The sequence below is a fragment of the Arvicanthis niloticus genome, chromosome 20, assembly GCF_011762505.2.
Source record: "Arvicanthis niloticus isolate mArvNil1 chromosome 20, mArvNil1.pat.X, whole genome shotgun sequence".
Classification (NCBI taxonomy): domain Eukaryota; kingdom Metazoa; phylum Chordata; class Mammalia; order Rodentia; family Muridae; genus Arvicanthis; species Arvicanthis niloticus.
This window is the reverse complement of record NC_047677.1, coordinates 16,727,965-16,753,892: the sequence shown is the minus strand read 5'-3', so window position 1 is coordinate 16,753,892 and position 25,928 is coordinate 16,727,965. Positions and strand designations below refer to the sequence as shown.

At 43.9% G+C, this 25,928-nt stretch overlaps 1 protein-coding gene across 2 annotated transcripts in view; it reads right to left on the bottom strand.

Annotated features, from left to right (window-relative positions):
* Fig4 (FIG4 phosphoinositide 5-phosphatase) overlaps window positions 1-25,928 on the bottom strand; it is a 111,862-nt gene that overhangs the window by 8,570 nt on the left and 77,364 nt on the right. For both annotated transcript variants that reach the window (XM_034524793.2, XM_076917075.1), the window contains one exon: window positions 18,398-18,484. In XM_034524793.2, the coding sequence (XP_034380684.1) occupies window positions 18,398-18,484 (87 nt within the window). The remainder of the gene's footprint in view (window positions 1-18,397; window positions 18,485-25,928) is intronic.

Sequence of the window (25,928 nt, the reverse complement as noted above, 5' to 3'; positions counted from 1 at the left end):
CACAAGTTCGAGGGTTTTAATCCATGGTCTGTTGGGCCATTGCCTTTGGGCCTGCGGTGAGACGGTACGCCCTGGTAGGAGTAAGTAGCTATGGTGCAGAGGGGAGAGAGAGGGAGAGTCTCAGGATCCCCTTAGGGCCATGATTTTGAAAATCTAACTTCCTTAGGCTCAGCCCTTCTTTTACACGCACCACTGCCTCTCAGTCGTGTCACCAGCCGGACCTTACAGCACGGGCTTTTGGGGTCACTTGTCTAAACCACAGGAATGTCTCTAGTCATGTTGTCTAAAGCTTGTCTCTACTATGCCCATGCAAAGAATACTCTGTGGGCTCCTACTGACAGTGAGATCTAGTTTTGCACTAAAAGCTTTGATGCTTTCAATGGCTCACACATTCTTTTCTTGAGAGTTGGAAACACACTACTCTCTCTCTCTCTCTCTTTTTTTTTTTTTTCCTGGTAGGAAGTACTGTGTCCATTACACCTTACAGCAATCTAATATTCTTTCCATCGGAAGTCTTCCTGCATAGACGCCTAAGGAATGTTTCCCCCTTCTGGTTACATTACACTAATTAATTAAGTACATTAATTAATTAATTAATTACATTACATCTAGTGCTAGCCAGGACAGGCGTACTGGCCCTTGGTGTGCTCTTACACTGAAGGAATGTCACAGTTCACGAGAGACTTTTCTTTCTGCATCACTGTTTCTAGTAGTTTCTCTCTTTTAAAGGTGCCTGTTTATCCTCATTAAACTTTTGCCCGTTGTCAGCATTTAGCACTTTAAATGTTCTTCGTGTCTTCTTTTGTTCTGAATTTAACAGGTTTGTGTTGTAGCTTGTTTTGAACGGGCACATTGGTTGTCTGTGGGATGCTTGTAGGCTCTGTGTTCTCTTGTTCTCATAACTTTATGGAGGGTGGCCTGGGACACTCTCCTGATTCGTACTCTTCTTGCTCCCCTGAGCCCACAGAAGGAGGGGAGACACAGGAAAGCTCCCCTAACTCCACAGGGCTCCCCTTTTCTTGCTCCATCAATATGTACGAAGGTAAGTCAGCTTGCCCTCTGCAGCTTCCTTTGTACTTAAATTCTTGCATCTTTTTAAACTGCTTTTTGGATTTTGAGGAAGGGTCTCATTTAGCCCAGGCTAGCCTTGAACATGCTATGTGGCCGAGGCTAGCCTTGAAATTGCTATGTAGCCCTGAATGCTTGATTCTTCTGTGTCATCCTGAGTGCCGGGATTGCAGTCACGTAGCTCTGCCTGGCTCCCTCAACTTTACTGCCAGTGTCCTGCTCAGTTTCAACACGTCAACATTTCTCCTCAGACTGTCAGCTAGCCAGGAGAGAAGCTTTGCTTGCTTGGTTTCGAGAGTTTAAGTGATCTGCTCAGCTTCGACCCCTTTGAGAACTCATCAAGGACAATGGACACATCTGGTACAGAATTGGTTAAGCCCCCTCCCTGTATGAGCAGCCACACTCATTGTCGTAGTGAGGGTTTTACTGCTGTGAAGAGTAAAACACCATGACTAAGGCAACTCTTATAAGGAAACATAAATGTTAAAACTGGGGCTGACATATAGTTCTGAGGTTTAGTCCACTGGCATCATGGTGGGAAGCATGGCAGCAGGATGCTGGAGAGGGAGCTGAGAGTTCTACATCCAGATCAGCAGGCAGCAGGAAGAGAGAGTGAGACACTGGGCCTGGCTTGACCATCTGAAACCTCAAAGCCCACACCCTGTGACACACTTCCTCCAGCAAGGCCACACCTCCTAATGAGCCTCTGGGGCCACTGTCATGCAAATCATCACACTCACTTCATAGTTGTGACTTCCTTCCAGTAGGTGGCTGTACTCATCAGAGTCCCCAATGCTCTGCACAGACCCTGGCATTATCTCCACTGTCTGCCTTTGTTCCTTCATAGATGAGTGGGTGATGCCATTTGGACATGTCCTGTGTTAAAGGCTTGACTGCCAGCTGATGGGCTTTGGGGAGGTGACTGTGTCGTGAGGGCTCTGACATCATCTCTCACTGATCCACTGACACGGATTCGCCATAATCTGGAAAGCAGTGGAATGCAGGAGGTGTGGCCCAGTTGGAGGAAGCTTCTGAGGGGCAGATCTTGTTCTGGGCTCTTCCCCTGCTACTCGTGCTTCCTGCCTGCTATGAGGGAACAATCTCCACTCGCTCCAATCCAGAAATAATGGGACCAGCTAAGCATAGACTAATCATTCAGAAATTGTGACCCCCAAACCCATCCTCCTTTTGAATGGTTTCCATCAGACACGTGGTACAGAGATGGAAAAGTGACAGACATCACTGGTTTTGCTGCCCTACTATTTCCTTTTGTGTGAAGATTCAGAGACAGTTTTAAAGTTACTGTCTTTGTGCTGACAAGATGGCTCAGTGAGTAAAGGTGTGGGCTGCAAAGCCTGACGACTTGGGTTTGATCCCTAGACCCCCATAGTGGAGAGGGCTGACTCCTCCAAGTTGTCCTCCACCCATCACAGTAGCACAGTGGTGTGCACACACAGACACACACAGGCACACACAGATACATGCACATCAAATAAACAGAAAACAAAAAACCAACTGTATTTTTCCCAGAACCACCAGACATACTTATCTTAAACATTGTTTTTTTCACTCATATCCCAAATGGACAACTAAATACAGGACTTATGCCTAAGTGGCTCTGCCTGCCTCACTGCTGACTGGCACTGCCACGCCCTCTCTGCTCTCTCAGAAGGGCATCTGCCTACTCCCACATCTCCTCTGGCAGTCCTCGTCCTCCTTGGGGATGGTGGCCCCACCATAGGCGTCCAGATGGGGCAGCCCTTATCTGCCTTCCCGATAGCGTTCATTTCGCCTGCCACCACAGTGTCTGGGAGCAGACCGACAGTCTTTGTTAGTAGGTTACCAGGTCACAAGCAGCCTGATGAGAAGAGCTGTACGTGCTCAGAGGACTGGGGCTTTTTAAGTTCTATTCTAACAAAGAGTGGGCAGCTGGTTAGAGGGACAGACTGTGACAGTGCACAGATTACAGTCTTCAGTATTGACTCCTCCAGTATACCAAGGTCACTGGAAAGAAAAAGGAAAAACAAAAACAAGCAAAAAACTAAAAGCCAACCATCCTCAGCCTCCCTTGGAATTTGACTTCAAAATGTGACCATGGTTCTTTTACCGAGGGATTCCCATGCTGTTTTGAGTTGTAACTGGGTCACATGGACAAGAGTGACCATGCATCTATGTTGTGGACTAAGGCAAAGGCGGCTGCGTCCTTGACTCGGCCAGAGCAGCAGCGACTTCCTCAAGACGGTAGAGCGGGCAGCTGTCTGACTGCAGCTTCCCGACCAAGGCAGCAGCAGTCCCTCTGACAGCTCGCCACATGGTTCAGGGAATGATTCCTGGATGTCTGTTTTGCAGTCTGTTTCTACTGCCCTCCTGTGATCTGGAAAACCCCAAACCCCAGATCTGCTCACTCTGCATAGAGCAGGTCACCATGCTTTCTGTGACTGACTCCTGCCCACCAGAGCCAACAAGATGACAAAACATACCCAGCTACACCCTGCCCAGGCCTCTCATCTCAGCCGGAGCAGGTACCAGGTTCCATCTTTAGGCAGGCACATGTTTGTTCCCCAAGGAGACAGAAGGAACAGTTTACTTTTGGTGTGCACGCATACGCGCACGCGCGCGCGCGCGCGCACACACACACACACATACACACGGCAGCCAATACTTCTTACGTTCAAGCCTCAGCCACTGGTATTTTTGATACTCTTTTATGTTCTCCTTGAGAACTCTAAAACTAAAATGTCCTTTGTATTCTTTTACAGAACTTCTGGTGTCAAGAAACGAGGCACGATGACTACTTTCTGACCTGAATCAGGTACAATGCTGCCAGCTTAGGATGCAGCTTGTGAACAGCACAGCTCCCCTCCCGTCAGCTGGGCATATTATCTACCTTGTATAAATGTGAGCGAGCTGCTCTGCCTCAGCCCTGCTTATAAACGCTGGGGAAGTGGCAGTGATATTTGGCTGTGTCGTTTTGAGGGTTCTAACTAGAAGATTCAACAGCTATTTAATGAGAAAGTGCTTGGCTTTGAGCCCTGCAGGCAACAGGGGTTGGTCATCTTGCACAAGGCTGGTCTGCTCAGAGGGGGCACTTCTGACAGCAAAGGAGAGGTACCATCAAGCATAGACGGGTGTTTTCAAAGGGTAAAATGTGGGGCTGGGTTCTTCCTTAGGGCAACGGGTCACCTCTGAGATGCAGACCATGAGGACTGGTGTCCCTTATGTCCTTGCATTTCCTGGAACTGCCACTGCTGTAGGTGTGGCTTGTCGCTCCTAGAAACACAACCCAGTATGTGCAGAAACAGCCATGTGCCTTGCCTCTCACGTGCAGGTGATAGGACCCTGCCTGTTTCCTTGACACCAATTCCAATAATCAGCAGTAGGGCAGTGATTAAGATACCATGAGGCTTCAGTATAACCAGATCTCGGGAACCCAAGAACTGGGACAAATTAAATTGTGGCGAACAGGATGCTCCTTCAGTGTTGAAACTCATTACAAAATGATAGAGCCACACTCCTGCTCTCCTTCCCCACCCCCACTTGAACCAGCTCGAAAGCCATCCCATGGACAGGCATCTGCATACTGAAGCAGTCTTGGACAGCCTGGGGGGTGACAGAACCCAAGCGGCATAAGGGTACACTGCACTGGGGCAGCTGGAGTGAGTACTGGGCACACTTAGATGAGGCAGGCATCTTTGAGGTTGGGAGCTCTAGAAAGGAGTCACAGCCTGAATGGACAGCATCTGTACTGGGGACAATCCTGGATGAGGGGTGATAGGAGATTAACTACACATGAGGACTAACCAAATAAGCAGTAATGGGAGTTGAACGTCTCCCTGTTGGAGAAGTCTGGAATAAACGCCGGGCACTTTGTAATTAAGTATCATTACCAACCTACAGATGTAAATGTGTTTTGTTTGTCTCTTATAAAGATACTGGATATTTATATTACATAATAAAAATAATATATAGTAGACACATATGTATTTATATATGGTGTATATATATATATACACACACATATATGCATACACATACATATACATATATGTGCATGTCAACATGGCATGCTATTTGAGTTGGCCTGGGATTAGTAACCCTGCAGTGGCAATAGGTACACCTAGTGCCCAGATATTGGCTTTAATATGATTTTTCCACTAAAAAGAATCAGGGACCCTTGGAGAAGTGACTGATTTCAAGGCTAGGACAGGCAAAGAACACGATGAGCTCAAAGCATCTTGTGCCAGAAACAGGGGAGGATGAGGACATGCTCACAGGACGCGGGGCAGGCTGAAGGGACTGTGGTAGAATTGGGGACAATTTGAGTATCAAAATGAATAATGACAATGATGAACTAACTATATCCCACCGAGTAAGTCAAGATCTCATAGTGAGAAAAATAAACATAATGACAAAATGGATGGCTTGGTGAATAAAGGCTATTTCTATCATTTCAAAGCACCTTGCTAAAATTCATTAATTAAAACAGTAATTTCACAGTAGAAGAGTTCAGAACATCCTACTTTAGTCAAGAAATTGAAATAAGCATCATGAACAGAGGCACAAGTTGAACTTGTATGTCATCTGATGCCATGAAAAGCCCTGTCACGTGTATAGTTTTTCTGCCTGAACTCCTGACTATCTTAAGCCAACAGACATGTAGTATACAGCTACTCATACAGAACTAGTCAGGAACTTAGGAAGGACCCAGCTTGGTTCTGGTTCAAGGTCTCTCACAGGGCTGCTACCAACTCACTGGCTATAGCTGTCATCAACTCACGACTTACCTGGCAGTGGGCATCTGATAATCTAAGCTCACCCACTTGGTTGACAAGATGGCCAGAAGCTTTAGCATTTTCTGTGTCTGTGCACAGGGTTCCCTCCAATGTGAAAGCTTGCTTTCCCCAAAGAGGTGGCCCAACAGATCACTTTAGAACCCGTTCATTTCTTCTCCATGCACTTGGCTAATAATCTGGATTTTAAATCACCCTCAAAGGCCTATGTTTCAGAGGCTTCAGTTACCATCTTGGATCCCTAATAGGAGGTAACAACCTTGAAGAAAGGTGGGATCTAATAGAAAGGATCTAGGGTAAGTTGGATGCACGGCACCAACCCAACCCACTTCCTCTTGAAGCAGATCTGCCCGCCACACTCTCCTGTCACCATGCTCTGCTTCGCTGATGGATCATGAACTGGAGCTTTTCAGACTGTGAGCCAAAAGAAACATTTCTCTTTACAAGTTGACTGTCTTAGGTATTCTGCCATTGTGATAGAAAGTTTGCCTCAAACACTCCTGGCCGAAGAAACAACCGTGGTACAAAGTGGTAGAGACGATACTGGATTGTGGATAAGAGATGGAGGGCCAGTCTGAAGGCCAGGCACTGTACTTGGGTATAATTAGAACAAACTAAACCAACAGCCACTCTCCAAAACAACTGACTGTATTCTTCAAAGTGTCAAGGTCAAGGAAGGGTGGTGGAGTGTTCAGAATGAAGGAGACTTTAACAACTATATGCAGTGTGAGGTTCTAGGCTGGACCTTCTAGTCAAGGGCGTTGCCAGGACAACTGTGAGCCCTGAATGAAGAGCAGCAGTGGGCTCACTCCTAAGCTCCTGTGAGCCATCTACTGTGATCTGCCCCACCCAAGCCCACCCTACTCCAGAGCCCTAAGGCTGTGGCTTTCACTGTTTTCTGCTTGCTTCTCGGATGTGCCAGGCTGGTTCCTGCCTACTCCTCGGTGTTTGCTCTCTCTGTACTGAACATGGTCCAGTCATCTCACAGCAGACTCCTTTCACCTCAGATCTCAGGTTAGCTCCTCCAAGAGGTCAGCTTTGTACACACTTAAAGAATCCCAGCATTTGAAAGGCTGAGGCAGGCAGAGTTCTCTGAGTTCTAGGCCAACAGACAACCTAATCTAAAATTGTATGGGGCTCTTACTTGCCCCAACCCCTCTCTCCCATTTCCTTGGTTTGTGAGTCTTCTAAGCATTTGTTCCAACATGAAACTGTCTTACTATAATGTGACTGATCCATCCTATCTGCCTACCCCAGATGGGAAGGATGCTGAAGAACTCACATAGGGTTGACCTTTACTGTCTGCCCAGTGACAGAGCAGTGCCTGACACACTGTAAGTAAATAGATACCTAGAGCCTAAATGAACCACCCTCGCTCTGCTTCAAGCTCTTTACAACCCCAGCTAGATTGTGGCTGTGATCGTGACAATTACACACTTTTAGAAATTACTTTTATTAACGATCACTTTGCCCAACCTCCGACCAAATGAAGAGATGCTCCAATGCTGCCCCAAACAACAGAGATTCCCCTGGGTACCGGGTAATGCAAGAACACGAGTCTCAATGCAGAGAACACCGCGAATAGCGCTAACTGTTGCAGAAATTTTTTTTTTCAGGAATCTTAAATCTTCATCCTTATATGTTCTACTTGCTGGTTTCCACATCAGTGTAAAAACCCTGCTTTACCTCACAGTGATTCAAGCGTTACTCAAGAAAATGATCACATGACTTCTAATCCTCTTTTCTGAGATAAGCACCCTGGGCTATCTCAATATGAAAAATTAACAAGCCGTGAGCATGAGAAAGGGCCGAAAACCTCTAGTAGCCTGGTTTGAAAAAAAATAAAAAAATAAAACCTTCCTGGCATCTTATCTGAGAGCCACAGGACGCATGTCCTTGGGCTTTCAGAGAACACGGTCTCATTTCTCAGGCTGCCTTTCTGCTCTCTGGAACAGCTCGCTTCTCTGCCTCATGCTCTTTCTGATACTGAGTGAGCTAAAACACTCACAGCCAGCTGGGCTCGTAAGCCTCCTCCTGGAGACTTATCATTCTCCAAACACATCTAGATTTTCTCTGCTGAACACATTTTACATTCTAATAAGATGAGAGAAAACCCGTGTGATGTAATGGCTCACTGACGAGCTCTGGGGCAGGGGCTCTTTGCTGAGGGCATTAAACAATATCTTTCATGGCTGTCCTATGAGGAAAAGGCCATTTTTCATTGTCCTCTCCTTTGGGCTTTCACTGGGTTTGTGGTGCAGGAGGGTGGACTGCTTCTGTGGCCACACAGACAATACTGTAGTGACAGTCAGCATCCTCACTGTGTCTTGCGTAAGAGAGAAAGCCATCAGTGGGTATAACTGAATGAAGGGGTGAGTGAGTGGGAGATGCATTAGGAGGTACGGCTCACAGAGCTGATGCTACAGCCTAAGGCTGTACCCACAGAGGGAGCTGAGACAGGTAGGGATTCAGTCAGCAACGGCAGTGCGGGGCCAGACCCCAGAATCTGACCCCCAGCATCATGTGCCTTTTAACGGACACTTGGGCAAACGAACTGCACTTAACTGGCCACGCATGGAGGGGTTTGTTCGTTTTAATTTGGGTTTAATAACTAACTCACCGTGGTGGTCTTGCTATAATCTACACACTGTAAATAACAACTTTAAGCCAATCACAGTAAATCATGCAGTAACAGAGGTTGGCATGTGACCCAATCCTGTCCACTGGAACACAGGAGTGTGCTTGAGGGCACTGGTACTCCTTGCTCCTGGGCAGAAGAATGAAACCCACCCCCTTTGAGGCTGCAGGAAGCTGTGACAGCACCCCAGAAACACACAAAGCTTGTGAACCCACTGTGCTGGTGGCCCTGCCTGTGCCTTTCAGGGGGGGATAATAAATGACTTTACTGTTTGAACCTGAGGACTTAGGTGCCTTCGTAACTGAGTCTAAAAGCAACTCTAGAAAGTCCAGGGAACTTTGGGAGAAACTTTATAAACAGACCATTTGCTTCCTTTGCTCTGTAAACAACAACAACAACAACAAAAACGTAAGCATAGAAAACAAATGAACACCTCTACAGCCATCGGGGATTTCATTTGCTGGAAGGAGCTATCTTAATGGCCTTGCAGATAATTCCGGATATGTAAAGGTCACACCATAGAATCTGACAAGTGTTTTAAAGGTTTGCAATGTGAAACTGGAACTATAAGGATTGTATGGACTGACAAAGTCTCCACACTGTTATCTAACATTCTCTGGTCTGTCTTGAACTTGGGATGTATTTGTTTTTTCACCTACATGTGATTTTTTTTAACAGCCTGCACTAAAATCCACTGAGCTTTGAAGATCTTTCAAATGGCAGATAACAGAGCTTATTTTAACAGTATTACTTTTAAGAAATCATATTTGGGGCTGGAGAGATGGCTTAGTGGTTAAGAGCACTGACTGCTCTTCCAGAGATCCTGAGTTCAATTCCCAGCAACCACATGGTGGCTCACAGCCATCTGTAATGGGATCTGCTGCCCTCTTCTGATATGTCAGAGGACAGTGATAGTGTACTCATATATAAAATAAAGAAATCTTCAAAAAAATCATATTTGTTAAAATTGTTTCTAATCTTATCAGGAAAATCTGTATACATTGTCTGTGGTACTACTACATGCATACTTTCAAATTTTTGCTTTTCACTTGAAAATTCTAACCCTGTTATTGGTAACAAATACTGCTGTTTCCCTTAAAATGACAGGCTTGCTTGATCATTTTTGTGGAAATGTCTACCAAATACCCAAGCCTGGAGAGCCATAGTTCTCCTGTCAGTTATTCTGGCTCTGGGAGGGAAGTGTAGAGTTAGCTCTCTCACAACTTAGACAACTGCAGAAGTCTCTTCCCACAGAGCCACAGGACTGAGCAGCAACCAAGGAACCTTATGTATATGCATCTTGTAGCGGTCACAGTCTCCAGGTGACATCTTCACGGGCTACTTAACAACCTTTACTGACTTAAACATAGATGCTGTTTCTCCTTGTCATTTTCATCTCCTCTTCCTGCATCCAACCCTCCTCTAGAGTCTGGAGGGACACTCACCTCTAGGGCTTGGTGGCACTGCCTTAATCCCACAGGCTCACCAAAAAGGCCTTGGCACCCCAGGGATCTGCAGACCACTTTTGGAGGACAAAGGTGTTGCCCCTCTTCTTCCTTTGGTGACAAACTGTACCATTTCTATAGATACATGCTACTGTCTGTGTGTCCTGTAGGCGCCCCTTCCTTTCAGAAGCACTTACCACACAGCACATGGGCTGTGTTCTACCTGCTTGGCTCCAGTCTCAGAGAAATGGGTTTCAGGCTCAGTTTCACCACTCAAAACTCCTGAAACTGAGTGAGCTATGGACCCCCTCTAAGTTGCTTATCTTAGAAAAATTAGGGGATTTAATCCAATAATCTCCAGATATTTTCTGGTTCTCAGATTGTATGGTACTAGGTGCACGCGCGCGCGCACACACACACACTCACACATACACACACACACAGAGAGAGAGAGAGAGAGAGAGAGAGAGAGAGAGAGAGAGAGACAGAGAGAGACAGAGAGAGAGAAAGACAGAGACAGAGAGACAGAGACAGAGACAGAGAGAGACAGACAGAGACAGAGAGACAGGGAGACAGAAAGAGCACACATGGAAGAACATTCTGAAAATGTCACCGTAGAGTCCTCCCCACACCTGGCTGTACTGTGAAGCCCTAGGTGCCATCCTTGGGAATTCAGGAGATGCTACAAGACATTTTATGAGACCGTTGAGAAATATCCAAGATTGCTAATGTGAGACAAAAAACTAGACTAAAGGCTGAGGGGAAGCAAGAACTAACTCAATAAACAATGTCTGACAATCCTAGCCTCGTAAGAGCCTGCCTTCCGAAGGCTGCTCACAGGACCAGAAGCACAGACCTGCGGCCAGTGGAAGATGCGTGAGCAGAAGCTCCTCTCTCACAGCCTCGGACCTTCAGGTATAATTTTGCATACACTTGCTAAAAAGACACCTTAAATACAGCTTTCCCTCTTTCTACTAGACATTTTCCGGTATTTCCAAATCATTAGATCTGTTTTCTTAGCTTTATTTTATTATAAAAAATAAAATTCAGTTGCGCACACTAACTTTAATTAGCTAATTTACTCTCTATTTTCAAACTATATGACACAGGAATGGTTTAGCTATTTATCTTCTGAAATAAGCCTCAGCAGTTTAGTTTTGAAGAAGGAATACATTATTCTGAAGTATTATGTCAAAAAAGATTAATTTATTTTAACACTACGTAATGTGTTTCTTTTCTTATTTTTTAAAATTTTATTAGATATTTTATTTATTTACATTTCAGATGTCATCCCCTTTCCCCATTCTCCCCACCACCCCCCCCCAAAAAAAAACCCTTCCCCACCCCCTTCCTCCTTTTGCTTTTATACCATTTTAATTACATGCAAGTATTAAGGTCAGTTCTAGGTTGAGGGACTAGCAATACAATAGATGCAAATAGTCAAGGAACAAGCAATGTTTCTAACATAATTATAAAACATAAGATAAAATGATTAAGAAAGTCATGGATCCCCACCCCTGGACAAAGAACCACAGGCAACCAAGGAGTACTGGGAGGGAAAAGTAGTCTTCTGCAGAGATGGTTCCCTAACTGATTATCCAGCACTTCGTGGTCCATCCTGAGACCACACACATGGCCGTACTGACTCAACACGTCACATTCATATGCTTATGCACATAGATGTATGTGTAGATTCAATATATATGTTCAATGTATATGTTGAAGGAAAAGAGAACCCAGGAGTTTGATGAGGGATAACAAGAAAAGGGGTTAGAGGGAAGATGAGGAAGGAGGCAAGTGATGTAACTAAATTATAATTTAAAGTGATATATATATATAAAGAAAGTCTCAAACCCCCTTTTTCTATGGGTAATGACAGGATGCATTTATTCAGATGTTTGGGGTTTAACTGGCATTTGGTTTTCTTGCACATACAGAATAGAAACTGGCTATAAACTGACTCAGCTATCACTAGAGAAGAGAGGGCAGTTTTGAGGGGAGGATTTAGCCTCCACATCTCCAGGCTGTCCAGCCAAGATCCAATTACAACACACCCTTTTTAGTCTATAAGGTAAACAAACGTGAAAGTGCTCTGTGTACCTGAAAACAAAGGCAACTGCAAATTGGGAAATTATGGTTCTGTTTCCATGCAGACTGCTCACATGATTTTAAGAACTGGTTGCAATATAGAAAAGAACAGAGCCTTAACAATTTGGTAGTAGTAGGTAATAAAGACATCAGACAATCTGTGGCCCATTCTACCCCATCTCACTAATGTGTAAGTTAACTAACAACAGTAACGACATATCCCCTGAGAACAATCATGACACACTCGCTAAGAGCTCTGAGCTGCTAAGTCTTAAACGGAAAACAACCCACAATAAAATAAAAGCTTACAAATGTCTTCCCATACATTTCAATCTGTTTATCTCGGCATTTTTTTTCCTCACATTTGATTAGTGTATAATATTCCTAAAGGAGGGAAAACTACTGATTGTCAAACAATATCCAGGTTGAAAGTAACACTACGGATCAGGTATCATCCTAAAGACTGGGGTTAGAAACCAGATGAACTAACTCTCATATAACTGACTCTTTCTAACTTGTTTTAGAATCAACCTGCCACACAGTGGCATCAATTTGCTAAGGACTTTCTGTCCTTATAAAAATGAGAGGGTAGTTAGAAGCACGGATGTTTTGTTTGTTTTTTTGTTTTTGTTTTTTTTTAACCTATGAAAATGTGTAACTTGTTTTACTGTTTTCTGGTCTTAGTCCACAAGCTTCCTTATGGGTAGAAGGAAAAGGAACAATAACAACATTCAAATATTAGATATGGGGAATTGTGTAATAAGAGAAGATTTGCTGGTGAATTTTAAATATAATTAAGACTCAAAGGCATTTGTGTTTTTAAAAAGTCACGCATAAAAGCACCCAGGAACGCTGAGTCCACCGAGGACAGATCAGCCGTCTGTACGTAAAATGAACACTTGCTCTCGCCTTTAGCCCACATTTTCCTTCAACTGGAGATTCTTCCCCTTTGTATTCTACTGGAAGAACCCAAGGCCTCAAGCACCTCATACTGGACACTTGTCTTTCTGAACAGAAGTGATGTCAGGAAGGCACAGCATATCGACGTAGCATGAACCCACCATCACTCCATGTGCCCCAAATCACTCCACCCACCTGCCACATACAGAACTGTCAGTTATCCGTCCAGTTAGCAAAATAACAAAAAGCTAAACCATTACAGATGTGGTTCTTATATACAACACTGAACACACCCTGCCCACAGGAATACCCCTTATGTGGCCTTTTCAGATGCCCAACTCTGCTCCCCCAGTGCACAGGTAAAAGGACACTGTTCAATAGGCCCAAATATACCCTAACACTATAGTAAATTCTTTTATATATATATATATATATATATATATGAATTTTATATATATACATATATATATAAAATATATATATATTATATATATATATATATATATATATTTTTTTTTTTTTTTTTTTTTTTTACTTTAATGTCTTCACAGATCCCTAGGGGAAAAAATTAAAAGCATGCATCCATTTATCCTAGATGAATGGTTAAAAGAAAAGCAAGAAATGATTTTTTAAAACCAAGTATAGAAAAATCTCCTAAATTTCTGAGTCTCTTTAATCTAGAGCTTTTGGGGGTACAAGCACGTCCTTTGGATGTACTGTTACTGTCTGAGGCTTACCAATTTAGCTCCCAGACCTGCACCAACTGAGTCCTGCCTATTCCAGCAACGCATGTGCTTTATGTAGTCAACCAAGCTACGAAACTCTTGGCTAAAACTCCTGGCTGTCTGAGCTAGGTGGGATGTAATCCCACCTGTAATCCCAGCATTTGGGAGTCTGACACAGGAAGATAACAAGGTAGGGGTTAGCTTGGGTTATAAGATTGAGACTGTGTCTCAAAACCACAACCCAGTAGCAGCAGACTCCTGTCCTCTTGCATGCTCCTGAACCATTTAATCTTGGTCTTGGGCATGATGGAAAAGTGGCTCACCTTGACGACAGCACCAGCCCTCTTTATAGTTTGTGTTTTGAGATAGGGTCTCTCTAGGTTACACGGGCTGGCCCTGAGCTTATGGTAGCTCAGGCTGGCCTTGAGCCTGTGCTTCTCTTCCCTCAGCCTCCCTAGTAGCCAGGGTTACTGGCCTGCACCACCAGGACCTGCTCCCCTTCTCAAAGTGAAGTGCAGTATCTGGCTGTATTGCTTTTCTTGTCCGGATGTAGCCAGTAGATGTGTTCTTTATCCCTGACTCAGATCCACCCTCCACACCATTTCCAAACTGACCTTTCTAAAATGCAGATACAAGCACACCACTCTCTTGATTACAATGCAGCTTTGAAACTAATGGTCATGCTGCCTCACCGATTCTTGTACCTACCTGTGCATGGCCCTACCCCTCACTAACTTCTTAAACCAGATGCCTAGAATTACTTCCAGGTCTTTCTATGGTATGGATGTAGTTCAAACTCCTCCCCCTCAGTGGCTCATATGCTGGATGGAGCCTGACTCCCTGGTGTGGTGCTATCCTGAATTCCCAACGTGGTATTGAGATAGTGAACTTTTTAGGAGTGGGACCCAGCGTATGGATAGATTTGAACCCATTTCTTAGAAAGGATCTGTAAATGAGTGAAGCATCTTCCTGGAATAGGTAAGCCACAGAGAGGAAGGCATTTAGAAAATGCATGCTCTGTCTTTGTAACCTACTGCTGATTGGCACGTGAGGCACAAGCCGGAGAACTTGTAGGATAGTAAAAATGACAGTATGCTGGTCTTGCACAGAGAGACAAAGACTTATCCCTAACACATCCCAACACCAGGCATAGCAAGTCCCATTGGGTCCTTTTAACTAGGCAAGTGTCACAGGTACAGAGGAGAAAGGACAGTGCGGAAAGCCTCTTTTATGTCACAAGTTATCAGGGAACTAAGAAACAGGGCAGACCATGGCAGGTGAGGGGGAAACAGAAAAGGGGTACACCTGGAGTGTTCAACAAGGGGAGTCAGGAAGACAGTGCAACTGGAGGGATGCAGGGACTTCATACAGACTCTGGGAGAGGTGGAGAGGAAGTGGGTTGGGGTTCAGTATATTTCAACAAATGTTTACCGAGCACGCAATTTAAGGCCTGTTATGAAGACCAAAGAGGACTCAGAGACAGCTTACCCTCTTTGAATGATCTAGCAGGTCTGCAGTAACCCAGATATTTACCAAGTAAGTTCCAGTATAACTGTACAAGGAAGGATGGTGTATGTGCATATGTGTGTGTGTGTGTGCATGTGTGTGTGTGCATGTTTGTGTGTGTGTGTGCGCGCATGTTTGTGTGCGTGCATGTATGTGTGCATGCGTGTGTGTGAATGTGTGTGTGTGTGCATGCGTGCGTGTGTGTGTGTGTGTGTGTGTGTGTGTGTGTGTGTGTGTATGTGTGTGAAAGAGAGAGGGGGCACTAGGAAAAAACAAAAGCATACTTTCTCTAAATATTAACAAAAGTCAAGAGCAACACAGTGTTGACATAGAAAGGTGTCTACAGTCCCAGGTCAGCTGATAAGACCAAAAATGCACCTCCACTTCTACTCAAGTGGTTTAAAAAGGCAGCTGCCAATCCTAAGCGTTTGCAGTTCACGGGTAGACAGCACGGGTACTGGAAGCAACCAGTTTGGGCTTCACTCCTCGTTCCTCCACCTTGAACTTGGGCAAATTACACCAACTGCGTGCTTACTTCAGTTTCCCACCTCTGTACAGCAGACATGATAAAAGCTACTTCTCCATAATGTATTTGGGACTTGAGTTAGTACAGGAAATACAGGTTAAACTGCACAGGACAGAGGCTACCACACACTGAATGGACAGTAAATGATGGGTGATATCACTCTTCCTGGTGTGAATCAGAAAGCTGTCACACTTGGATCAAAGACAGCTTTGGGTATTTGTGCTGACAACACAGACAACTGACCAGTGTGGCTTAGCATGAACCTCTGGGCACTGTTCTGCAATCTTGGGTGGCAGTGTCTAGATCCCCATCCAGGTTTCTGGAACTACAAATTAGGAAACCTCCGTCCCGTGGGCTTCTTGGGAGTTTTATTAGTGAGAATACATATAGCATTTTATATTGTAATTCTCTCCAGTTTAGAAAAGGAGAGGAGAAACCCTGGGAGATGATGAAGCCCGGAGAGATGAGCCGGCACAGAGCAGCGTGGACTTACAAGAGTCTCATCATTTTAAATGTGAGGGAACCTAAGCTGCAGACAAGGAGGCTTCGAGGGCCTCACACAAATCTAGTTTCTGCTGCTTTGGGCACAGCTCTAGAGAACTAAAAATGATAGCTGACATTTGAAGAACCTGGTTAGAGAGTTCCAGTTTAAAGGGCACGCACACAACCCTCTCTAAAAACATGCCTGGCAGTTGCCATGACAGCATAAGGCAGTCCTTACGGGGATCTTTGTTATCCTGCTGAGGATGATGTACAAAACACACTCATGATAGACTCTTCCCTAATTAAGTGGGAACGGTTAAGATACATTTCCAGATCCACATGGGTCACCTGTGCCTGGGCTCAGGAGAGCAAACGTTGAAATATGAGTGAGTAAGAACCAAGTGAGTGATAAGAACCACAAATACCATACCTAAGAGTGAAAAACGGGAGGAAAACTTTCAGCATTCTCATTTCCTAATGAGCCCCACCTTATGATTTTAATGGAAGGGTCGGTTTGCATCACACGACCCAGCTCTCCGAACCTCTCTCACTAACATCCTAACACACCTTTGCTCTTGTCAATTTCAGCTCATCCATCCATTCGTTAAGAAGCTATAGTGAAGAAAATGGTTTAGTGAGTACAAGTGCTTCCCTGCCTCCAGAGTCAAGAGTAAGAAAAGAAAGGACGCTGGCAGAAAGGGAGAAAGGGACCTTCGGGGTGTAACAGCGTGACCTCATGCTCCTCCATCCTCACTAACCACCCCGCCCTGTGCAGAAACCTGCAGTAATGCAGATGACAGAGTCAACAGTGCCGGCTCCTGCCCAGATAGCTCCCCTCGACCCTCCTGAACCTCCACGAGGCCTAACTCTACAGAGGAACAAACAGATGGCTGTCTGGAACCTCTCCTTGTCACTTCCATGCTTTGTCCTGACAAACAAACATGATGAGGCATATAAAGATGATGACCATGACAGGGACTTACCACACACTTGCTCCAGGCTTACGTGAAGGATACTGGCTTCCTTCACGCCTCCCTCGTCTGCACAACTGCTGTGGTAGCAGCCACATGGAAGGGTGATTTGTTTGTTCATGGTAACAACCCAGAAGGTGGCGTAATTTGAACATAGTTCTGTTTAGCTAAGAATTTACTCCTGTTTGATGCCCACCAAGTCACTAACACTCATAGGGTCATGGAGCAAGAAGAGACTAGCCCGCCCATGCTTTGGAGCAGTGGTTCTCAACCTGTGGGTTTGAGACGGCTTTGGGGGTCAGATGACCCTTTCATGGGGGCTGCATATCAGATATTTACAACAGTAGCAAAATTATAGTTAACAAGTAGTAACAAAATAATTGTATGATTGGGGTTGCAACCACAACACGGTGGAACTGTATGGGGGTCACAGTATTAGGAAGATTGAGAGCCGCTGCTCTGGGGCTCTTCTGATACACCTAGAGTCTCCCCGGCACTGGAACTGCTTCAACGTCCCCTCTCTACCCAAGTCCAGGCAGAGGCCATGAGCCAACGGGTGCAATTCAAGGTCACAATCTCTTCTCCACCCCTGCCCCCGTTCCCCAACGACAGTTCTCAGTAAAGAAAGTAGCAGGAAGAATGCATCTGTGTCAAATTATACTAAGTAGCCGGGCAGTGGTGGTGCACGCCTTTAATCCCAGCACTTGGGAGGCAGAAGCAGGCGGATTTCTGAGTTCGAGGCCAGCCTGGTCTACAGAGTGAGTTTGAGGACAGCCAGGGCAGTCTGAGGACAGAGAAACCCTGTCTCGAAAAAACCAAACCAAACCAAACCAAAACAAAACAAAACAAACCAACAACAACAATAACAAAACCAAATTATACTAAATTGGTGACAAGAATGAATATTTCTCCTAACAACTCACCAGACACTCCACAAGTGACATGAATACAGAGATTTTATTTATTTATTTATTTTTAAGATTCAATATAAGGGCCAGCAAGACAGTTCTATGGGTAAAGGGGCTTGCAGCAAGCCTGATGACCTGAGTTCAACCCCTGGGGCCCACACGGTGAAAGGAGAGAGATTGACTACTTCAAATTGTCTTCTGACCTCCACATGTGTGTTGTAGTACATGCATGTATACACACACACATCACATGCAAGCATACACACACACCACATGCAAGCATACACACACACAGACCAAACAAATAAATGAAATCAAAAAATTTAAAGTGGTTTCAGAGAGTACTTACAGTTTTATGACTCCGTCTGAGCACCGGGAACACAGCTGCTGGCTGCTCCGGTGCTGGTGATGCTGACTTTGCCCCAGCTGAACAAACCTATGGATTACAAGGATGAATATAAGCTAAAGACGGCAGCACTGCGGTGAGGCCAGAGGCTCACACCAATCAGGGTGTCCCTGCACAACCATGGTGATACACGTGAAGTCACCTGTGCATTGTCAACAGGGAATACAGGAAGCATGGGGTTGGTCAGGTGCTTGTAATGACAGGGTAACACAGAGAGGGATTAGGCCAGAGACCAGCTCTGAGGCAGGGGAGCTGCTTAGAGTCCACAGCATTGACTCAGCTTCCTCAGGACCTAACAATCCTCTCCCTTCTCTCCTTCCCCAGCCTCACTCCCAAGCGCACTCCAGGTACTCCTCGGAAAACTACTGTCAATCAGGTAGCGGAAGCCAGCTCCTGAGCTGCTGCTATATCACCCCTCCAGGGAAGATTGTATGGCGCCGACCCAAGCATTAACTCAGAGCCAAAGAGGACAGCCACAGTCCAGGATGGCCAATATCATGCACGCCCGATTTCCCCCTCAGAGACGCAGTCTGTTCTCCTGCCCCCATGGCAGGTCTCCTGCCCCCATAGCATAGGGGCAGGAGACAGGGCAGTATCAAGGAGCTGACTTCCTTCCTGTTTGTCTCCCACTTAAAGTATTTTCCTTTGACGACGACGATGGACAGTCTTACCATTTATTTTTCATGAGTCTTTCTGAGGTCAAGTGCTTCAGGAGCAACAACTGAGAGATTCTCACAGTGCTGCTGGCAAGCTCTCTAGGACCCACTTTAATCTAAGGCAAGTGACCAATTGTATCCAGTTATCGATGGAGAATATTATGTAGTATACAGCATTAGGTACACACATTTAAAATTTCTCAGATAAAGTGTACAATCGCTATCACAATAAAAAACATTGTGTGTGTGGGGGGGGGGGAGGGTTAGTGGAGAGAAGACTCAGTGATTGGAGCACTGTCTGGGTTTCCAGAGGACCCAGAGTCCATTCCCAGCACCCACATGGCAGCTCACAACCACTTATAATATCAGTCCCAGGGGATCCCAGTGCCCTCTTCTGGCTTCCGTGATCTCCTGTTCCTGGTAGGAGGGAAGAAGAGAGACACATACATACATGCAGGGAAAAGGAAAATTTAATTAATAAAGCAAAAACATTGTGGCCTCTGTATGAGGCATCGTAGAGTAGAAAGCTTTCAGGTCAAGAGAGTAAACCAAAGTCACTGGAGAGCATGGGGCTCAGAGGTCAGAACAAACCATGAAAGAGGAATCCTGATGGCTGCAGCTCAGTGCAAGAAAAACAGGGCAGGAGGCAGGACAAGGCCAGTGATGAGCTCCCTCCTAGGGCTACAGAGCCCAGAGTCAGCTGTGCCCCACATCCTAGGGCTCTGTAGCCCAGAGTCAGCTGTGCCCCCACATCCTAGGGCTCTGTAGCCCAGAGTCAGCTGTGCCCCCACATCCTAGGGCTCTGTAGCCCAGAGTCAGCTGTGCCCCCACATCCAAGGGCTTTATATCCAGAGTCAGCTGTACCCTCCCCTTCCCTGTGTTCTGTGGCCCTGAGTCAGCAGCAGTGTACAAGCCATCACCATGTGTACAAACTCCAGTGGACACCAGTTTACTGGGTGTACCTACCTGGGGTAGGAAGGCTGTATGGTAGTTTTGGGTAGAACTACAGAGGTTCTTTTCTGGCTCTCTTGATCCAAGGAGGCACCAAGATAGATCTGGTGCCCAGCTGGGACAAGAGTGGGGTCAGGCAGTCCCTGACCATGGCTAGGTCACCCCTGGCCTAGCGACCCCATACAAACTTCTGTAGTTTGGATGGTATGTCTCCCGTCAAAGGTTCATGCATGAAAGTTTGTTCCCAGAACAGGTCCACTGGTAGGGAAGTGGTGGAAACCTTAAGATATGGGGCCTAGCCAGAGGTTTTAGGTCACTGGAGGTATGACCTCAGATGGAGCTGGGGACCTTGATTTTCTCCGGCATGTTAATGTCCTAGCCATGAGACAAACATTTTGCTTCAGAATGTACTTCCCACCCTAATGTTCTGCCTTGCCACCGGCCCAAAGCAACAGGGTAAACTGAACATAGACTGTAATCTCCAAACTTGTGAGTCGCAAAAACCTTCCTTCCTTGTAAGCTGATTGTCTCAAGTGTCATTGTTACAGCAGCAGACAGCTGACCAGCAGACTGGAAGGGGACACTCACAGAGGGAAGGAATGGCCAGTGTCCCTAACCTTCCCCCGATCACTGTGAGCATCGACAGCTGCAAGGAGCAAGAGAATGAAGACGTGTGTGCTGTCTAAATCACAAGATTGCCAGGAAGCATAGGATATGCATTCTGGAGTCGTCACTAAAGCCATAGACTTTAAGAAGACTGGTAATCTCTTAGAATCAAGTACAGAGGTGCAGGCTGCTCTGAGTCAAGAGAGCCAAACAGATAAATAGAAAGGTTATAGTAACGAATTGTAACGATAGACTGCTGATCCTAGAAAACAACTGCCTGCGAGGTAGTTTTCAAGTAGAAACAGTGAATTGAGGGCTCCAGACCAGATAATTTTTTAATATAAAAAAAGAAACATATTTTGATACTTAAAGATGACAAAAACAATGAATATCTTTTGGGCTTTATATGATGATATTTCAAATGGTTTGACAGAAATCAACTTAGGGAACACTTTATTATTTATCAGTATTGCTATATTTATTTTTTTGATATTCTATGTCTTCTCAAAAGACAGAGCTCTAGATAAAAAATTCTTTGCCTTAGAAAAGATGATCGAACAGAGCATGCAACAGCTCACAGATCAGATGGATAAACAGACAGAAAATAATAAGGAATGGAAGCAGGGGTTAGAACAGAAGTTACGGGAGCTAGAAAAGATGATCAAACAGAGCATACAACAGCTCACAGATCAGATGGAGAAACAGAAAATAATGAGGAATGGAAACAATTACAATATAAAGAAACATATGAAGCATGTATACAAACCTTAAGGGAGGAATTTAAATTTTCAGCTGAGGAAAATACTGAGGTTAAGACAGAAGTAAATAGAGAAAGTCAACCAAGAGTTATTAGAAAACACACCTTGGTCTATCCGGTTACTGTACAACAAAGACCTCCAAACGTTGTTTACCCACAGGGTTATGAGGAATTTGACTGGCAACCTGTGGATGTGTTAGATCTGAGAAAATTTAAGGAAAGTGTCACTAATTTTGGTATGTACTCACCATTTGTTAAACAAATTCTGACTTCTTGGGCTATTAAAAATAGAATAATCCCCCAAGACTGGAAAGATATGGCAAAAGCTATATTAGAACCTGCCGCAAATTTACAATGGGTTGCACGGTGGAGAGATGAGGTAAGGGAGATAGCACGACAAAATAGAGCCAGAGGAAGAGAGATTTCCATAGACCAACTACTTGGTGAAGGTCGTTTTGCTGAAGTAGAGGTGCAGGCTGTATATGATGAAGAAACTCTGGCATTGTGTAGATTGTCAGCCTTAAATGCCTGGGACAAAGTTGCAGAATCCGGGAAGAGACTTGAACCATTTACTCAAGTCATACAAGGGCCAAAAGAAACCTTCCCTGACTTTTTACAAAGGCTAGCCTCAGCTGTCGAAAGGAGTATATCAGATTCAGTAGCAAGAAAGGCAATAATTGAGTCTTTAGCCTTTGAAAATGCAACTGCTGAATGCAAGGAAGTAATCAGACCACTGAGGGCAAGGTCAGCATCAATAGATGAATGGATTAGATACACAGCTGATGTTGGATCTCACTCAGCTGATATGTCAGTAATAGGAAAAGCTGCAACTAGTAATCTAGAGTTCACCCAGGGTTTCAAATGTTTTAATTGTGGTAAATGGGGCCATCTCAGAAATGACAACAGGACAAATAAAAATAATACTAAATGGGGGCCTAAGCTTTCTGAAATTTGTCAAAGATGTGGCAAAGGCCGACATCTAATTAAGGATTGTAGAGCAAAAACAGACAAATGGGGCAATACCCTGCCAAAAAACTTCCAGGGGGGCCTCTTGCAGGTCCCAATGCCAGACAAAAAGAGTTCTCTTTCTCAGGAAAATTAAATGTCACTGCTTCAAAAAACAAATGTAAGACCAGATAAGGCTGAGGAAGGTTTTATAGACAATTCAGAAGGCCTCACAGGGAGTCAAAAGCAAATATTTTGGCAAACTTCTATAGAAGATCAAAGACCAAAACTAAGAATACTAGTGAATAATATTGAGATTGAGGGGATGGTTGACACAGGAGCAGATGTCACTGTTATTTCTCCAAATTCTTGGCCTGAAAGTTGGCCACTTCATAAAGTAGACATCCAGTTTCAAGGACTTGGAACTTTATCCAAAATAAAACAAAGCACCAGATGGCTTAAATGTATAGGACCAGAAGGTCAGCTAGGAAAATTGAGGCCATACGTGGCTGATATAGCCATTAACTTATGGGGAAGAGATCTATTACAACAGTGGAAGACCCAGATTAATATCCCCTCAGTGTCAATGTTTAATCATGAAATTCATCAGGCTCCTAATAAAAATTTAAAATTTGTTAAGAAACGTTATTTAAGGCAGTCTCACACTGTCCAAGCTGTTCATAAACAGCATATGGTAGAGGCCGACAATTTAGCTCTACCCCAAAGAGCCATTGCTACCAAGACACCAACAACATTATCACTAAAGTGGTTGTCTAATCAACCCATTTGGATTGAGCAGTGGTCTATGACAAAATAAAAATTACAGGTATTAGAAGAGCTGGTCCAGGAACAACTGGAGGCTCAGCATATTGAAGAGTCTACCAGTCCTTGGAATTCTCCAGTATTTGTCATTAAAAAGAAATCTGGCAAATGGAGGATGGTGACAGATCTCAGAGCAATTAATAAGATTATTCAGCCTATGGGTTCTTTGCAGCCTGGTATCCCATTGCCTTCCTTGTTGCCTAAGGATTGGCCCATTATAGTGATTGATCTGAAAGATTGTTTCTTCACAATTCCTCTACATGAATGTGATAGGGAAAGGTTTGCTTTCTCAGTACCTACCTTTAATAAAGGTTGCCCAGTAAAAAGATATCATTGGAAAGTCTTACCACAAGGAATGGTAAATAGTCCTACCTTGTGTCAATACTTTGTACAACAGCCATTGGAGATAATTCGCAAAAGGTTTCCCAAATCCATTATTTATCATTATATGGATGATATTTTATTGGCTGATTCAGATATTAATATCATGGAAAAAATGTTTAATGAAGTAAAGAAAATCTTGCCTTGCTGGGGATTGCAAATAGCCCCCAAAAAATACAAAGAGGAGATTCTATTAATTATCTAGGGTATAAGATAAGTCTACAAACGGTTAAGCCACAAAAGGTACAAATTAGAAGAAACCAGTTAAGAACCCTAAATGATTTTCAGAAGCTACTTGGAGATATAAACTGGCTGCAACCAGCAATTGGCTTGACCACTCAAGAACTAAGTAATTTATTTCAAACCTTACAAGGCGATAAAGATTTAAATAGTCCTAGGAAATTGACTCCTGATGCTGAGAAGGAGTTAGCCTTAGTAGAAAGAAAACTGCAGGATACACATCTAGATCGTATTGATCCCAAAATGGCCTGCATCTTAGTTATTTTACCTTCTACTCACTCTCCTACTGGAATTCTTATGCAGAGAGAAGATTATATCCTAGAGTGGATATTTTTAGCTAATAAACAGAGTAAAAAGTTAAAAACCTACGTTGAGAATGTTTCTGAATTAATACTGAAAGGAAAAATGAGACTTAGACAATTAGTTGGAATGGACCCGGCTGAAATTGTTGTACCTTTTACTAATGCAGAAATTACCTCGTTATGGGCACAAGATGAACATTGGCAAAGAGCATGTAGTAACTTTTTGGGAGAGATTAACAACAAATATCCTAAAAGCAAGCGTCTTCAGTTCATAAAAAGAACTAATTGGATTATTCCTCGTATTTTAAAAGGAACTCCGATATCTGGAGCCCCTACATTTTACACTGATGCTAGTAAATCAGGAAAGGCAGGATATAAATCAGAAGACATAAGTAAGGTGGCTGAGAGTCCCTATAAGTCAGTTCAAAAATCTGAATTATATGCAATAATCATGGTATTGTCAGATTTTCAAGAATCCCTTAATATAGTAACTGACTCTCAATATGCCGAAAGGGTTGTTTTACACATAGGGACTGCTGAACTTATTCAAGATAATTCTGAATTGACCTCATTATTTATTAAACTACAACAAATTATTAGAAACAGAAGTAACCCAATATATATCACACACATAAGATCCCATACAGGTCTGCCAGGCCCTCTAGCACAAGGTAATAATGATATCGACCAGCTATTGATAGGAAGCGTGCTAGAGGGCTTCAGAATTTCATAAAAAACATCATGTTAATAGTAAAGGTTTAAAGAAAGGGTTCTCTATTACTTGGCAACAAGCCAAGAAAATTGTGAGGCAATGCCCTACTTGCTCATTATATAACCAAACTCCTTTGCCTACAGGAACTAACCCTAAGGGTACCCAAAGAAATGACATTTGGCAAATGGATGTCTTTCATTTTACAGAGTGTGGTAAACTGAAATATGTGCACCATACTATAGACACATATTCAGGATTTCAATGGGCAACTGCCTTGGCATCAGAAAAGGCTGATTCTGTAATTACACATTTGTTAGAAGTCATGGCCATTATGGGAATACCCATACAAATAAAAACAGACAATTGTCCAGCATATACCTCTAATAAGATGGAGAAGTTTTTTACATATTATAATATAAAACATGTTACAGGCATATCACATAATCCTACGGGACAAGCAGTTGTGGAGAGATCCAATCGAACTCTAAAGGAGATGCTTAATAGGCAAAAGGGATCAACAAGAACCCCCAAAGATAGATTACATAGTGCTTTATTAACTCTAAATTTTCTAAATGCTAATGAACAAAACACCACAGCTGCTGAGAGACATTGGATGGTGGAAAAAACTTCTGAACTAAATCAACCTGTTTATATTAAGGATATTATGACGTCAGAATGGAAAGTGGGAAATGTATTACGCTGGGGGAGAGGTTATGTTTATGTTTCCACAGGAAAAGAAAAGCTGTAGGTTCCTTCCAAAATGATAAAGATCAGAAATGACAAAGGGAGACCCCCTGAAGCACTAGTTGACACAGAAGAAAAGGGAGACTAACTCAACCAACCAAATGGGTGATCTATATATGGTGTTATGTCTCTTATATGAACTTAACTGGCTGGGACTAAAATGTCAATACAAAGCCAAGAACATTTAATAGGGTAATAATTTCTCATGACTTAATACATTCCATCCTTTATGAGGGCACGTATATAAGTTATATATAGTTTGATTAAGTGATCAAACTAACCTGAAGAGGGCAGTGGCCTTTCTTTATTGATCTTCATTGACAAAGCTGTGTGCCCTACACGTTCCACATGAATATTT